This window comes from Lycium barbarum, chromosome 2, assembly GCF_019175385.1.
Source record: "Lycium barbarum isolate Lr01 chromosome 2, ASM1917538v2, whole genome shotgun sequence".
Taxonomy (NCBI): Eukaryota; Viridiplantae; Streptophyta; class Magnoliopsida; order Solanales; family Solanaceae; genus Lycium; species Lycium barbarum.
In genome coordinates, this window is record NC_083338.1 from 113,901,360 (window position 1) to 113,919,714 (window position 18,355).

Genomic DNA, 18,355 nt, shown 5'->3' on the forward strand with positions numbered 1-18,355 from the left:
CGTTGGGCTTTTAGCCCAACACTGAATGTGGAAAAAGACGAGTCCCTCGGACTCGTACGCGATGGTCATGCATAAAAACGAAAGAAAAGGATTAGTACGTAATCAATAAATAAGGCTAAATTATGTATAATGTAAATTCAAAACAAACAAATCAGCGACTTGTATACATGCTATGTACATTTGAGTATAGTCCGTATATACATTCATAAGGAGGCTTAGAGGGTTAATATCGGAAAGCTTTTACCCCCGTCTGCCCGATGTTGCACAAGTTCCAAGGGATTTCATGAATCCCAAGCATGGCTAACACCGGGAAGGGTTCAAGCTTGATCCATAATGATCAAGTAATCTCCCCATAAACGTACTAACTAAAATATACTGATTATGTACATAGGTACACATGACTCAGTCAAACACGGTATGCTTATAATGTAAGGATCATAAAGAAAATCGAACAGACATCAACACAACATGATTTTAGTGAACATCTTACAACAGTCCATTAACGACCTAATGACTTAATTAAAACAGCAAACTGCTTTTAGTGAATATATTAACGGCTTCCTAAACAAAACAGTAAAAAAAAAGAACTTAAACAAGTGCGGCAGCCCAACCCCAACTCAATTATTCAAGACAAGTTAACATAGTAAGAGGCATAGAGGGACATAAGATATAGTGACAAATAAGGTTGCTATGCTTTCAAAGATCATGCATAATCATCGATGATGGCAGTGTTTCAGAGTTAAGCAAGAAAAATCAGAGATCCAAACATGACTCAAACAAGGCTGAGGATGATAGTAAATAGGCAAAACTTTACATGAAAAGAACTAACTCTTACGAACATCTAAAACAGTGCCTTTTGATTCAACTCTTATATGCACATCTAAGTCTCAGTTTGAACTTAAAAACATACTGTCCCACCAATACACAGTAAAGACAACTAGAGCCAGTATAGGTACTATCAAATTTCATACAACATAAAAATATGGCATTAGCATGGAAACATGAGTATACATCTGACAACAGACACGACAACAGACTCAAAGGCTAATCCTGGACCATTTTTATCATAAGAACCAACCTCAACAAGCATTACCAGTATTTTTAAAGAGGGAAAAATATCACATATCACAGGTTTATAGATACTCATACTAACATATTGGTCAACCATGGATTAGGTGAACGTGTTGAGGCTACTCAGATCAATTTTAAATAGTATGCAAGATGTTGATCATTATTTCACTTGGCTAATGCACAGATCCAAACAAAAGAGGACATGTTGTTTATTCGATGCAAACAGTGAGCATGCTAGCCCTCAAACCAAAGGTAACATGCAAGGTGTATGATATTCAGACAGCAGGAAACTTAAAACAAAGCTAACAAGGGCAAACTCAATTCATATACCTTAAACTAAATAAGCACATGGCAGCCCCCTAACATGATGCTAGTATAAGTTCAAAATGCCTAGATTCCATGCCTTAACAAGCCTTTAATCACACATAAGCCTACCACAGTTCAAATACATCATATGCAGTCATTACTGTAGAATTTTAAACCAATCCTTAGTTCAAAAAAAGAATTTTTTTACCAATCTCTTTTATAATACATCAGATTCAAATAAAGGAAAAAAAAAAAACAAACCTTATGTTAACCTTTGGTAAACTTATTATCCATTTAACTGAACATTTGACCGAAGCTAACCATGTACAAATCAACTAATGCAGTAACATATAAAAATGGTCACATATCTAGATCACATAGGTTCTTAAAGCATGAATCTTAGCCTAACAGAGCAGCACTACCTAAACATGGATTAAATCGGAACCAAGGCATACTAAAAACTGCCCTAAAGACATATCAAATGCTAAATTACCAACTAAAAAATACAAAGGAACTTAAACAGAGCTAAAACCTAGTAAGTAACATATATGAACATGCTTGAAAACTACTACTACTAAGCATAACTAAACAAAGATAGCAATTAACACACATAAATATATCCTAAACTAGCAATTAACATGGCTATCTTCTAACACATAAACAGAAAAAGGAAAATAACCAATAAATGCATAAATAACTAAAGGAGGGATAAGTTTACCTTTTTCGAGTGCAGCGAACTGGGTTTTAAGTCTCTAATCTACACTCGAATTCTACAGTCTCCGAGTTTGCACGCACCCGGATCGAAACAGTAACAAAAGAAAATAAAAAAATGTTTAGTATTCTGGGATCAATATCAAGGAATATTGCTGAAAAACTAATATTTCCTAGGGAATTTTGGGCAGCTAAAACTTCTCTTCTTCTTTTAGGGAATTTCAGCAGCTAAAGAACCTCTCCTAAATGACTCCAGAAACGATTATTTATAGGGGGGAATTTCTAGGGTTTGCCTGGGGTTCAAAAATTGGGCGGGATTTTTAAGTCGAATATTTGGATTTTTGTGGGTATTTCATCCACAAAATCAGAAAAGAGGAATGGACAAAAATCCATTAAAACTTGTACCCGGAAAAAATGAAAATGAGCTGGTAAAGAAACAATTTGAATTCAACAAACAGCCAAAACTCATTAAGGTGATTTCAGATCGAAAGGAAAAAGGGGGGGGGGGGGGGGGGGGGAACAAAAATCAAACCCTTCAAACGGTTGAAAATCTGAAGGAGAAAGGACCGACCATTAATTTCCTTTTCCTCAAATGGCCATGCATGGCCTGGGTTTGCGAAAATTTCTGCGAATTTGCTAAGTTTGTCGGGTAGAGAGAGAGAGGAAGTGAAAGAGAAAGAACGGCGAGTCTGGTTCTGATAAGCATGTGAAAACGGACAAGGCTTGAACGGAAAGGGGGTGGACAAATCTGTCCGTGGCTAAAGAGAAGATTAGGGTTTACTAAAATGGAGGAAGGGAGAGAAAGGCAAGGGCAGGAGGGTGCAACGCGAAGGAGAAACGAATGAGACCCTAATGGTTTCATTCTTTTGTTGAGTGAATCGGGTCGGTGCGGATAGTGGGCCGGGTCGGGTAGGTTTAGGCACGGATGGGTTGGTTGTTGTGGGCTGGACGGATGGAAAAAAATGTGGGCTGCTGAACTTAAATATGGGTTGATGATATTGGGCTGGTTATTAACGGGTAGTGAGCTCGGATTAGGACGCCCGGGCTTCTAAATTTAAATAAAAGACCTTCTTCAACTAATTGTATATTAACATGTGCTAAAATATTACCTAATATAAAATATGTATTTATTAGTACTCAGATAAAAAAATAAAATTGTATGATGTCGTAATAGCCGTGCAATAATATTTTTTGAAAGTCAAGAGCAAATAAACGCTATTATCTAATTGTGCGAAAATAAATGCGATGCGTGTGCATAGGATGGTAAAAAATGCTGAAATGATTATAATGCGAATTATAATAATACTGGTAATAATAATAATAACAACAATAATAATAATAATAATAATAATAATAATAATAATAATAATAATAATAATGATGATGATGATGATGATGATGATAATAGTGGTAGTAGTAACGGTAATAAAATAAAAAATAATAATAACTAGTGACTACAATAGGATAATGAAACGCTGATATTAATAAAAGTTAATAATCTTAGTAAAGTATAAATAATTATTTCTTAAGTTGCCAAAAATATTAGAAGCGTAAATAGATATTTAGGAGGAAAGGCGGGACAAAATTGGGTGTCAACATTAACAAATTCCTAAAATACTAAAATGTCTTTTCAATGTACAATTATAGTTAGTTTGAAATTGTTTTACATACTTCAAATTATGTTAATTTACAAAACATTAAGTTACATGTGCCTCTTTAATAGTTGTTTCCTACGATACTTGCTTCATTATAAATAATTCTTTTAGTAAGTTATCCAATTGTGCGACTAACTTAAATAATTAATAGTACATAATTAAGAAGCAACCATATAAAGGAGTTGTGCCAAAAAAGAACGAAACACAAAAAAAAACATCTAATTAAAATTTTGATGAATACTCTTTACCTTGACCTTGAGCCCGGGCTCAGCACGAGCTTTCAGGAACTAGTTAGTATAAGAAAGAGTATGACTAAAAATTTGGTATAGTAAAAGAGCATTTGGACCATTTCCCCAAATATAAATTGTTCTTTCTTTTTTCAATTTTCTCACCTCTTTCCCACTTGAATTCTGGTGTAATAGTGATAGTAATAAATTATACTCTCTCACTTTTGATGTGTTTGTCTGGTTTTGACTTGGCAGGAAATTTAAAAAGTAAAGAAGACTTGCAAATCTTGTGGTTGTTAATTAAATATATGTAGAATGTGGCAAAATATCATTTAATCTTATTGTCTTAAACATGCCATGTGGAACGTTGAAATTAAAGAGTTGTCAAAAAACGAAAAAGACATTTATTTTGAAACAGACTAAAAAGGAAAGTAAAACAAACAAATTGAAACAAAGCGAGTAAGTATTTCCTTCTCAAATAAGTGGAAAAGAAAAATAACAAAAGGAATTTATTGCGTGAAGTAAATCTCTCAATGCCAATTAGAGAGCATCGAAACAGGCCGTTAAAGTATAAATACCTCGTTCATAACGGCAGATGTATATTTCTTAAATTTGTCAATGTGTGAATAACATTCATCAATCGCTTAAAGAGAAGAAGAAAGTTGATAATGTTACAAACTCTCTCACCTCCGTGACTATAAAAAGGTTTACACAAGCAGCCAATAGCCTTCACATATATAACAAAATAGTTGAAAGTGTAAAAAGATAGGAATAGTATAATATACATATATAGTCTGAAACTTAGAAATACGAGATCTATGACAAATTATAACAGTGAGATTCTTTAAAACCATAGTTTTTTTTGTTATCAAAACATGTTATATAATATTAGCGAGTAAAAAAGCCCTTTTTCCTTGGGAAAAATCAATTGGACTATGGGGTATTAAAAATGGTGCATGTTATTGTATTACAAAACAAGAACCAGTGTTTTAATTAATGATGTGCAGATTTGAAATGGAAAAAACTAAAATTTCTATATTTAAATAAAAGTTAGGCACGAGTCCTCTAAATTATACTCCTGATTTTTTTTTATTCAGTTTAAAAAAGAATGACACCTTTCTATATTTAGAAAAAATTTAAATTAAACTTCTCATTTTACATTTATAGTCACACAAATATCTACTTATGACTTATTTTGAACTACAAATTTCAATAGTCTTCCTTTCATTTTTAGACTATGTGTCAGTCAATACCTTTACATAAATTGAGAGGGAGTATTAATTATACCATAATTAAGTGATAAATCTAAGTTAAAATATATGTCAATAAATTCATTATACATAAGCAATAAATTTTATGAAAAGGCAAGCAGTAAAATTATTTCTCGTCTAGAAATATCCAAATTTTGATGTTCGCTTGTGCAGGCCCCTTTTGAATTCCTTTGAGTCGGTCTTGCGACCATAGTCTCCAAGCGGAGTGTTTCACGTGTTAGTTGGGCCCTTGATCAGTGTAAACTAAGGGTGAACATTCATCGTTTACGGCATGAGAAGACACATGTTACGTATTTATTGTCTGGTGTCACTATCATATACGAGTAAATAATTTCTTGGTATAGTTGGAAATTTCATGTTTCTTTATTTGTTTTTTCTAGCCCCATACGTGTTCATAAAAAACTTTATGTTAGTTATATATTTGGCATAAAACATAAACGGGCCCTCAAATTTTGCCTTAGCTGGCAAGTATGTCCTCCAGCTTTGGGTGTGCACAAGTAGGCACCTCAACTTGTATAAAGTTGAACAAGTAAACACTAATGTTGATGTGGCACTGACATGGCACCGATGTGGCACATTAAATTTTAGGTGTCTAGATGATCATTTTGTAAGTTGGAGTGTTCAACTAACAAAGTAGAGGCAAGTTGAGGTGCCTACTTGTGCACACGCAAAGTTGGAGGTCATACTTGTCAGCTAAGGTCAAGTTTGACGGTCTATTTATATATTATGCCTATATTTTTAGTGTAAATTCAAACATCTGTTCCTACCTATCAAAATTTTAAGGGAAAAGGTGCAAATATATCCCTTAACTTTGTGATTTAAAGCAGATGTACCCCTCGTTAAAAAAATGGTGCATATACCCCTGCCGTTGCACAAATACTGCAAATATACCCTTTTCGCTGAGAGATTTTTTTTTTTTTTTTGAAAAATCATTTAGCTTGTTTTTTAATTACAAAAATGTCACGTGGCTTTAAAGTAGACTTATTTTGTTAAAGCCACGTGATAAAAAAATTTCCTGGTAGGTCAGGTCTGGTCCATTAAAAAAAATGGGTAGACTTATTTTTTTTTAAAGCCAAGGAGATAGTTTTTTAAACGAACGAGACAACCCACTAGGAAAAAATATTTTGCCTCGTGGCTTTCAAAAAATAAGTCTACTAAAACAAATGGGCAGACTTATTTTTTAAAGCCATATGACATTTTCTTAATTAAAAGATAAGCTAAATGATTTTTCAAAAAAATTCTAACAGCGAAAAGGACATATTTACACTATTTGTAACGACAGAGGTATATTTGCACCATTTGTGTAACAGCAGGGGTATATATCCACTAATTTTTTTAACGAGAGATATATCTGTTCTAGATCTAAAGTTGAGGGATATATTTACACATTTGCCCAAATTTTAATCTAAAGTATAAGAGAGAATTTTTGAATATTTTGAAGTCAGAGAAAGAATGGTTTGTCTTCTCAAATATTAAAAGTGTTATTGGAGCAAGGGATTTGTGTAACGAAGGGATTGAGAAATTATATAATGGTTGTATTGTTGATCGGATTAGACCAAGGCCTTTTTATCCTTCTGTTTTTGGTCAATGCCTTGCCAGACTATGACGACGAGCATATTCATACGACAATTTTTTTTAAACAATAAATCTAAAGAAAGTATAGCATATAAAAATATACATGATAAAATTTAAACGTGTTAGTAATATGACATGACTAGTAAATTTGTTCGTGCGTCGCGCGATTTAAAAGATATGAATTTACATTTACAATTCAAATCGTGAAATGAAATCTAAAGAAACTAAAACCATAAAGAAAAAGGACAACCAACATATTATTTGGGTATATTCTCTCAAATGTCTTCAAAATTCACCAACTTTTTTTTTCGTTTGCCAAGTGAAGTACATAACTATGCATCCACGTACAGCTAATTTTAATTTTTTTGCTTCTATTTCAAATACTTTCTTTTCTCCGTCTTATATTAACGTGCAACTAACTAGTTTTATAAGAGTATCAATAATTGAATGAAAGAACTCCTGAATCCAAAAGAAAAGACAACTACCAAAATATCTTTGAAGGTAAAGGGTGGAGACATTACACTTCTAATGAAACTTGTTAGGTTTAAGAAAATAATTGACTTAATACCTAGATGACCTCTTAAACTTGACATGTTTTGTAAGATAGACATACAAACTTACATAATGGCCAGATAGACACCTTTTACTTATCTCAACTGTGTCTTTTAAACATACCAATCCTACGTGGCATATTGTGTGTTGTTTTGTCCATTATGGGTGCGTGAGTCTTTTTAAAGTTGGTGAATCAGTTATTCTAACACTAAAAAGTGTTTCTAAACCCAAATTTACCCTCATCTCCCTCAATTTGATCTTCACCATTGTTAAAAAAACCCCAACACAAAACTCTCTCCTCCATCCATAAATAGTACAATCGAGGACTGACATTTAAAACCAAGCCCAGCTTTTATAAAAATATTCCAGATGTTTTTTTATATCCTTTGATCTTCATATTCCTTTGACAACAAATGAAGCAAATAAACGCCAAAGTATTATTCAGAAGCTTTGAAGCTATGATATAATAAACAGATCCAATTTTAAAATGTCAAAGTTAAGGTGAAGTATAATTTAAGTCTATTTTACAAAACAGGCCAAGTTTAAGAGGTCATCTAAGTATTAAGCCAAAATAATTTAATAGAATTCACGACACTTCAATGTAAGAAGTATAATTTAATAGGATTTATACTGAAGCTCTACTAAATAAAGATAAATATATGACGATTTATTAACGATAAGGATAAATAAATGACCTCATAGTATGAGAAAGAATATGACTTGCATATTTGGTATAGAATAAGAGCATTTTGACCCTTTCCCCAAATATAAATTGTTCTTTCTTTTTTCAATTTTTTCACCTCTTTCCCCCTTGAATCCTGGTGTAATAGTGATAGTAATAAATTACACTCTCTCACTTTTAATGTGCTTGTCTGGTTTTAACTTGGCGCGGAGTTTAAAAAAGTAAAGAGACTTTAAATCATGTGGTTTGTTAACTAAAGATATGTAGAATGTGGCAAAATATCCTTTTATCTTGTGGTCTTAAACATGCCCATGTGTAATGTTGAAATTAAAAAGTTGCCAAAAAACGAAAGAGACATTTTGTTTGAAACAAACTAAAAAGGAAAGTAAGAAAAACAAATTGAAACAGAGTGAACAAGCATTTCCTTTTCAAATAAGTGGAAAAGAAAAAATAACACAAGGAATTTATTGCGTGAAGTAAATTCTCACAATGCCAATTAGAGAGTATCAAAACAAACCGTTAAAGTATACATACCTCGTTCAAAACGATAGATGTATATTTCGTAAATAATTGTCAACGTGTGAATGACATTCGTCAATTGTCCCAAGGGAAGAAAAAAGTTGATAATGTTACAAACTCTCTCACCTTCATGACTATAAAAAAGTTTACACAAGCACGCAATAGGATGATTCTACCTTCACATATATAACAAAATTTATAGCTGAAAGTGTAAAAGATAGGAGTAGTATATATATATATATATATATATATATATATATAACTTAAAAATACGAGATTTATTACAAATTATAACAATGAGGTTCTTTAAAACCATAATCTTTTGTTATCAAACCATGTTATATCTAATTAGCGAGTAAAGATGGCCTTTTATCTTGAGAAAAATCAATTGGAGTATCGGGTATTAAACATGGTGCGTGTTATTGTATTAAAAAACAAGAATCAGTGTTTTAAATAATGATGTGCAGATTTGAAATGGAAAAACTAAAATTTCTATATTTTAATAAAAGTTAGGCATGAGTCATACACTCGATGTTTACTCTAAATTATACTCCTTCGCTCTCAATTTATTTAGTTAAAAGCATAATGATACCTTTCTATATTTAGTAAGAATTTAAATTTAAACTTCTCATTTTACATTTATAGTCACACAAATATTTATGACTTATTTTGGACACAAATTTTAGGGAAAATTTCAGAAATATACAAGTTGGTCACTTACATTACAAAAAAATAGGCCAAAACTTACATTACAAAAAATAACCCAAAATATACAAATATACACAAACATATACATACACTTATACCAACATATACAAACGTATAAGAAGGCAAAGAGAGAGAGAGAGAGAGAGAGAGAGAGAGAGAGAGAGAGAGAGAGAAAGAGAGTGAGAGAGAAAAGTTTGGGTCATTTTTTGTAAGAATTAAAAAAAAATGGGTCAATTTTGGTAGCAATGTTGCCCCAGTTAACATACAGTGTAATTTTCTCCAAATTTGTAGAAGTCTTCCTTTCATGTTTAGTCTCTGTGCCCAGTCAAACACCTTTACGTAAATTGTGATGGAGTATTAATTATACCACAATTAAGTGATAATTTAAGTTAAAACATATATCAATCAATTCATTATACATAAGCGATAAATTTTATGAGAAGGCAAATAGTAAAATTATTCCTCATCAAGAAATATCCAAAATTTTGATGTCCGCTTGTGCGGGCCCTTGTCAATTCCTTTGAGTCGGTCTTGCGACCATACGCTTCAAGCAGTGTTTCACGTGTTAGCTGGGCTCCTGATCTGCATAAATCAAGGGTGAACAGTGAACACTCATCGTTTACAGCATGAGAAAACACATGTTAAGTATTTATTGATTTGGTGTCGCTATCATACATGAGTAAATAATTTCTTTGTATACTTGGAAATTTCATGTTTGTTCGTTTGTTTTCTCTAGCCCCATATGTGTTCATAAAAATTTTCCATTAGTTATGTATTTAGTGTAAATTCAGACATCTGTTCCTCCATTTCTTCTTAACTAAAACTTATATACTACTACCTATCAAAATTTTAATCTAAAGTATAAAAGAGAATATTTGAAAATTTTGAAGTCAGAGAGAGAATGGTTTGTCTTCTCAAATATTAAAAACGTTATTGGAGTGAAAGAATTTGTGTAACGAAGGGATTGAGAAATTATATAATGGGTGTATTGTTGATCGGATTAGACCAAGGCCTTTTTTTTCCTTCTGTTTTTCGTCAACGCCTTGTCAGACTATGACGACCAGCACACTAAACTTTAAAAGTTTGATAAGACAATTGTTTTTAACCAATCTAAATCTACTAGATAATTCTAAGCTGTGCGAGCACGGACCCAACACAAAAAATGAGTTTAGTAATAAAATTGTGAACGTATTATTGTATAAACATAAGTACAATTCAATCAATTCAAATAACATTTGTTATAGCCCTTTATTTTTAGGTACAAACGAATGGGTTGAGCGCTGGTTTTGGCGAGCTTCCTACCTTAACGATTGGAGTGAAGGGTTCGAATCCATTAGTAACATGATTTCTTTTTCTTATTCCCCTCTCTCCGGATGCAATAGAATTTGTTTAATAAAAGTACAGACCAACTCTATCTTAATCCTTTTTAATGAAATATGTGCACACACTTAATGTTTTTTGTGTTCAATCTAAATCCTCCTCTTTCTTTTAATTTCTTCTGTTAATTTTCTCGAAGCTTAACTTTATTATTTTATGAACTTACTATGATTCAATACGGATATCTCCTATACTATGAAAATTCAACGCATGCACCCCATGTAAGGCATATATGTAATTAAGTATATTAAAGTATAATTATTAAAATGTAAATTATAAATTATAAAAAAGAAGCTTTTATATATTTATTTTTATGAAAATTAATAGGTTAATATTTTTTTAATATCTTTAATCTCGCATTTGATTAAAATAGAGGATAAACATTTTTGAAACATATATATTTCGAAACTTATTAATAAGAAATGTACGGAATTTACTTAATAAAACATACCAACTATCAATTATAATTTAGTACACTTTCAATATGTAATTTATTTGCGTTTTTACTCATAGACTTAAAAAATTTAAAAAGTTTATTAACACATTATTTATTGAAGAAAATAATGAAAAAAAAAATCTCGAAGAGATTAGAACAAAGTAGAAAGAAAAAGTGATGCTCTTAAAAGTCAACTATGCCCTCATAGGCATGTTGACGATCCGAGTGGTAAACCCACTCTTATATATAGTTAAAAAACAAAGAACAATATATAAAGCGACAATATACATGATAAAATCCAAATGTATTATTAATATGATATAACTAGTAAATTTGCCGGCGCTTTGCTTTTAAAAGATATGAATTTACATTTACAATTCAAATAAAAGAAACGTGAAATGAAATATAACGAAACTAGAACCATAAAGAAAAAAGACAGCTTTTTAAAGATATGAATTTACAAATTCAAATAAAAGAAACGTGAAATGAAATATAACGAAGCTAGAACCATAAAGAAAAAAGACAACCAACATATTATTGGGTATATTCTCTCAAATGTCTTCAAAATTCACCAACTTTTTTTCTTTTGCCAAGTGAAGTACATAATTACGCATCCACGTACAGCTAATCTAAATTTTTTGCTTCTATTTCAAATACTTTCTTTTCTCCGTGTTATATTAACGTGCAAACCAACTAGTTTTATAAGAGGTTCAATAATTGAACGAAGAAACTCCTGAATCCAAAAGAAAAGACGACTTCCAAAATATCAGGTAAGGGGTTGAGACTAATGAAACTTGTTAGGTTAAAGAAAACAATAATTTAATAGAATTCGTGATACTTCTACGTACGAAGTAAAATTGCAATCACTAGACCCTAACTCTAATCATGCAAAGTGATGCTTATTTATCAAAGAATCTTCAGAGATGGGATATGATCATACGAAAGGAGATGGATATAAGTGCTAGGCACTATCTATACCAACAAACCAAGCCCCTTGTACACACTACAGTTTACAAAGAGGTACTATGTTGCTTTGTTCAACTCATCTTGAGGAGAGTTTATTAAAAGATTAGGAAAAAAAACAAAACAAAAGAACCAACTGAAAATATAGAGGACAATGAAGTTGGAAAGAAGGGAAGGGGGGGTGGGGGGTGGGGGGTGTAGAAGAGTGAAGTTTTAATGGCCTATGGACTAATATAAGTAAAATCACTAAGATATCTACAATCTCAAAGGAGACAACATTAATCACAGAATCACTATTCTGAAAAAAGGTGCATGAAATTTGCTGAGAATAATCTTGCTCCTTCCAGTGAGCTGCAACTGCAATCAAATGAATGTAAACCTCTTCTTTTGAATCTGAAAAACAATATTTCTCTCCCTCTTGCTATTATTGAGTATCACAATTACCCGGAAGCATATACATTTTTTACTGGTGAATTTTTTTTATAAGGCAACGCTCTTTTACATCCATTCTGGTGTCACAGCTAGCAGTGAAATCCAGCATTTCAGGGATTGTTAACAGACATCAATTGCACATGCAGCGAGAGCACAGATATGAGTAACAAGACATTGAAGCACTTGTTTTAATCGTCTTGCCAATTTATGGACCTGAGATTATCATCCCACTCTCCTCGGGTGGATGCTGAATTTTTCCAAACATGTTGGTATCACCCCCCATAGACACAGCACCTTTATCTTCTTCCATTTGGGAAACCACTGTGCTATTGCTAAAGTCAGTAACCCTCATACCACCAGGGGTTTGTCGGGAACTCCTGGATGTCGACTTCTTTTTTGAAACACCTTCTTTATTCTTTTGCCGCGAATTCACAGTCAAGAAACCATTTGCCAGAGCTTCAAGTGCTCTTGTGGTTGGAGGCCGATTTCTAGTGCTATGCCTACGTGAGTTCAAGCTAGGTTGCTGTTGCTCCATACTAGCACTATGTGTCGATGTCTTCAACTCACCACAAACATCATCAGGACTCTTCATGTTACCACTTTGGTCTTCCGTCAATGCTGGCATCAGAATTTCAAATTCTGAATCAACGGGGACTTGAGGTTCATTGAGGTCAATCATTTCCCTAGTTTGAGGTTCCTCGTCAGGAAGCTTCGAGACATGATGATCAGCAGAAGCACACTCGGCACTTTGAGAAGGACTGCTCTTTGATGAGTTGCTTGATGACACCTTGTCCTCAGACGAAGCTATCGGAATGTTGTCATTGCTGCTAGAGGGGTGGCCCATCCCTTTTTCCATCAAAGAATTTACCAGGACACTTGCACGACTACAAGCCGTTAGTCTCCTACGCCGCTTGGCAACGGGAGCTACAAAGTCCACACTGTTTTCTTTAAATCTCTTAAACGAGTGGGCTTTTACCACTTTTCTTGGCTTCTTGGCTTCACACATGTTTTTGGTTTTCTTCGAATCATTCACAGGTACAGTAGAAGAAGCAAGAATGCCCTCATTTGAAGCTTCCTGAAACTTCTGGCTTGGAACATTGATTTTGTAACCCTCATCAGAGTGCATTTCTCCATTGGAGATTATCCTAGAGGAATTATTATGCTTCGTCTCAGCTTCAATAAGCACAGAAGTGCCAACAGAGTCTGATTCATCAGTAGACTCCTCTTCACTCTCTTCAGCGTGGTTTCCAGAAGACAATTTGTTTGAGATATCCACTGGAAGACTTCTCAACTCTCTCAATTTATAAGGTTTACCATCAGAGAGACTTGTATCTACAACCGTAAACTTCATAGCATCCGTATATCGGTTAGGAGGTTGAAGATAACAAGGGCGTTGTCTTGTTGGAAGATCATCTTGTTCTAACTTTGTCTCATCTGTCCAATCACTCTTGATACATCCACCTTCGGCATCAAGTTCTAGAAGCTTAGTATCTGAAGCAACTTTACCCAATACATCTGTAACAGAATCAAAATAGTGGTTCCCTTTTTCTAATCTCCTAGAGAACTTCTCTACACCAGGAACCAGAAAAACCAATGCATTCTTGGGATTAGCGGCGTAATTCAAGTTTTTAGGCTGCTCTGTTTGCCAGCCTCTTGCTAATAGACGGGGCCAAACAGCTTCCCAGAATAGATCATAGGATCGAGCCTTACTAAGTCGGTAATCTCCAGTTAGAAACTTAATTACTTCGTTAGTTGTAAGAGAGGAACAGTCTTTGCCAGCTGGGAGTTCTGAGCGTACAGCATGATTGGACCTTGAAGGTTCCGAGGCCATGCATGTAAGATCATATTTACCTTTGCCAATGCCAACTGCTTCAATGAGCAAGTTTACCCCAATCATAGCCTTTAAAGAGAAGACATACTCTTCCAACAATATCTTTCCTTCCCCAAATGCCTTAGAGACCTGCCAAGCAATCAGATTAATTACAGAATTATAAGATATATAAGGCTTCACCCAACCTTAACAATGACAAGCAGAAAGGCACGAATACCAAATTAGAAATGAAACCTAACCTACTACAGTGTTACAAACAATGAAATTGTCACAAATTAACAATATTCTTTGAAGACATAATATTCTTCATGCAGTACCTCAACCTCAAAAAGCTGTCAGGCTCAAGAAGTAACACTGCCCAAAAACTTGCCATTGATGTCATTTTTACACTCATCACACTTATACAACCTCTAACTGAAGCATATCCACTTAATCAGACAGATAGACAACCACAGAAGTTTGCAATTTGAAGACCTTTATGGTATGAGGTTTCAAGTGTAAGTTCAGACAAAATCCATCCGAGTAATACTTTACACTGTGAGCAGCAGTGCATGTACATGTCCTGTTCATCAAGAAATCTCTTGTTTATTACCCAGAAGAACCTTTCTTTTTTTTTTTTTTTTTTTTTTTGGGTCATTCAGAATAACCTGATAGTAACACTTACTCTTTTCCCTACATCTATAATAGATTTTTAGAATAATGCACAATTATTCCACATTATTAGAACTGATGCATGCACATACAAAGCCATCAGCTTGCCGATGATAGGATCATCATAGCTTTTCATAGGACGAGGGAATTTGAAAAAATCTAAAACCTAAAGTACCAATGTTGGATAATAAATACTAACACATACATTTTGAATGCAAATATTCTAGAAAATATTAAGCATCTAAATCAACTAGGTTGATGAACAAACCCAGAAAATGTTAAAAAGCCAGTGCTGACCAGGCAGAATTATGCATAAACATGAGAAAACACTGGATAAGGTAAATCTAGCTTGACTGAATACCTCCGCTAAAGCCTTTTGGTTTTCTTCTGAAATGCGGGGAAGTAGACGCGACATCAGCTCCTGTTGCCTTGATCCAGTGAACATCTTTTGTCCACACACACTCCTTCTGCTTCTCACTTTTCGACATTCTGACCATCTACGGTACACATCGGATCTATAAAACTCCCCATAATAAAATGACAAGATGTCACCAGTCCCTTTAGTTTCAACAAACCTCTTAACATGAACAAAATTCTTCTCAAAGATGTACAGACCTAGAACGAAACTTGCCTTTTCAGTACCAGTCCAAATATCTAAAACAGTGCCAGGGACTAAACAATATCGCAGGACCCTTATTTCCTGTAGTTCCTTTTCAGAAGATAAATTTGCTGATTCTCCTAGTGTCACCTTATTGTCCAAGAACGTGTCTGATGGCTCCATTTTTACTGCGATATTGTCCTTTTCTGAATGCATGTTGGCCAATCTGGTACTTTCAGGTTCTGATGGTACACTATCATTGACTGCATTTATTGATTCAACCAGATCTTCCAACTTTTCACGTTTCATGCTTCCAACTCCCGGATTGACCCACATTAGTGGTATGGCCAATCCCACCATGAAATCCCGGGAAATATCAGCTATGTTCTTCTGATCAGCTAGCATTTTATTATAAGAAGTGCAGTTTCCCTGCAGAGGCGGAATTTCAACCTGATACTGGTTCCCAATTCGAGGAGGTATCTCGGGCTCTCCAAGATAGCCACTCATATTAGAAGACTCCAAAGAAAGCAACTGATCCGCAGGCCCACCATCCATGTAATCCCCATTCCCTTCAAATGAATCCATCTGCAAGAGAAAGTGACTCGAGATTCTGTCATGAGATACAAGTATAAAGCTAAAAATTAACTTTTGTGAACATATTAAGTCCAAAGGTTTCTGATGGGACGGAATGAATAATCTACTCAGAGTATAATGCTAAGGCAACAAACGGAACAATAAGAATGCTCGAAATAGCTCTTCCAAGCGTGAAAAAGCAAATATACTGAAGTGGTCAACTTAGTAGGTCCCAAACAAAAAACAGAAAACAAGATACTTTCTGAACCTGTCTTATTACTTGTACAACATGTACCTTTTGATTAAAGCACTTAGATAGTTCAATTTAAGAATGCAATTGGCTTGTAACAGTTAGAGTTGTGTGTAAAGCATAAAAGGGACTTTTAAAAGAAAATTACTCACTATAGATTGCAATGGAACACCAACACTTCACGATCTATATGATACCGAGCAGAATCCTTCAAAAATTCCTTACACAAATACACAAAGAAGTAGCTAATTCAGAAACTCAGAGAGTTTGATTGTCATCTTTCGTCTTCATAGTTTTCTATTAACATTTCTCTGCCCCTTATCCGTCGATTAATTGCCTACAAAATCCAGATAGACTGAAGTATAAGTATAGAACTAACTAAATTAAACAAAAAATTGATGAATAATCAACTTAATTTAAGCAAAATGCCATTTAAATAAGGCAAAGCCAAGTCTAATAACCAAATGCAAGAAAACTTACAGAATGCCGATTAAAAGGAATAAAAAGCAAAACTTAAAACTTAATAATTTTTGGATTCAGTCAGTAATCATAGCAAAACTTGAACATTTAAATTAATATCCAAAAATTTAAATTAACAAAAAAGTCAGCAAGGGGCTCGAAAACACGAACACAACGATACATAACTCAACTTTCATATAAAATACACCAATAATAAAAAGAATTCTTTTGAAAGGAAAAATACATAATCAGAAAGAAAAAAAAATGAACAGAGTGATAGGACTTATAACATCAAACCCCAGATCCATTTTTCTAACAAAAACCAACTCTAATATTAGTAAATGACACAAACACTTAAAATAAATCCTTAACATAACAAACCCAAATTCAATAACAGAAGAAAACAAGCAACACATTCAAAGCATTCTTATCAAAACCGTAACTTCGAAACAAACAAAAGAAACAATGTAGAAAAAGTACTAATCTTTATCAAGTCAAGAAAACTATCACCTTTACTTTAAAAAATTCCCAATGACGATCTTTAAATAAAATTAAAACATCATACCAAGTCTAAACTTAGCAAAAAAAAAACCACTACCCAAATCATGTTTTACAAGCAAAAAAAGGCATCTAAACACAAACATACATATAACATAAAGCAAGAAAGCAAAATAATCCAACAAAAACTATTTATAAGTAAAAAAGAACGTGAAAGATGAAATGGGTCTACAAGTTATAGATGTAAAACAAAGAAAACGTGAACATAAAAAAAAACAAACAAAACTATTTTAAGAAAAATAAAACACACAAACAAACATATATTCAAGAACATGATGTGTCATCAACATGTATATAACATAGGGAAAAAAAGGTTAAAGGGTGAAGGTTATATACCTATAGAGTATGGTTCATGGAGTTGAATTCGAAGAAAAAGAGGGGCAAAAAATAAGAGGAAAAATGTGAGACTATTTTTGCTCTTCTTTTGCTGCGTATATAGAGAGAAAAAATAGGGGTGTGGTTTGTGGGGGTGACTTAAATAAAATAATACTCTACTTCTACTACTGAGGGGGTTTGGTCTATTTAAAGAAACAAATAAGATAATAAACTAACGCGCTGTTACAAAAGCTTGTACGTACTCGACGCTTTTACATGACCCAGACCAAAAAAAAAAAAATGGAGTTTTATATGACACGTAAAATTTATATGTTTTACTACATAATTGAAATATTAAGAAAGAATTTTCTTCTTACATAAATCATAAAAAGAAAAAAGTTCAGATTTACCTCTTTATTATTAGATATATCTTTTAAAAAAAGAGTTTTATATGAGATGTAAATTTATATGTTTTTCTACATAATTGAAATCTTAAAGACACACTTTTCTACTTACATAAATCATAAAAAGAAAAAAGGCAGATTTACCTCTTTATTATTAATTAGATATATCTTTTAACAAAAGAGTTTTATATGACACGTAAATTTATATGTTTTTCTAAATAATTGAAATAT

At 33.1% G+C, this 18,355-nt stretch overlaps 1 protein-coding gene across 1 annotated transcript; it reads right to left on the minus strand.

Moving 5' to 3' along the window:
* Window positions 1-12,021: 12,021 nt before the first annotated feature.
* LOC132626818 (uncharacterized) lies at window positions 12,022-17,899 on the minus strand. The gene is made up of 4 exons (XM_060341819.1): window positions 17,742-17,899; window positions 16,541-16,725; window positions 15,329-16,150; window positions 12,022-14,445 (listed from the first exon to the last, which is right to left on the minus strand). Exons 3-4 carry the CDS (start codon window positions 16,148-16,150, stop codon window positions 12,691-12,693), a joined length of 2,577 nt encoding a protein of 858 aa, XP_060197802.1. The 5' UTR covers window positions 16,541-16,725; window positions 17,742-17,899; the 3' UTR covers window positions 12,022-12,690.
* Window positions 17,900-18,355: the final 456 nt, after the last annotated feature.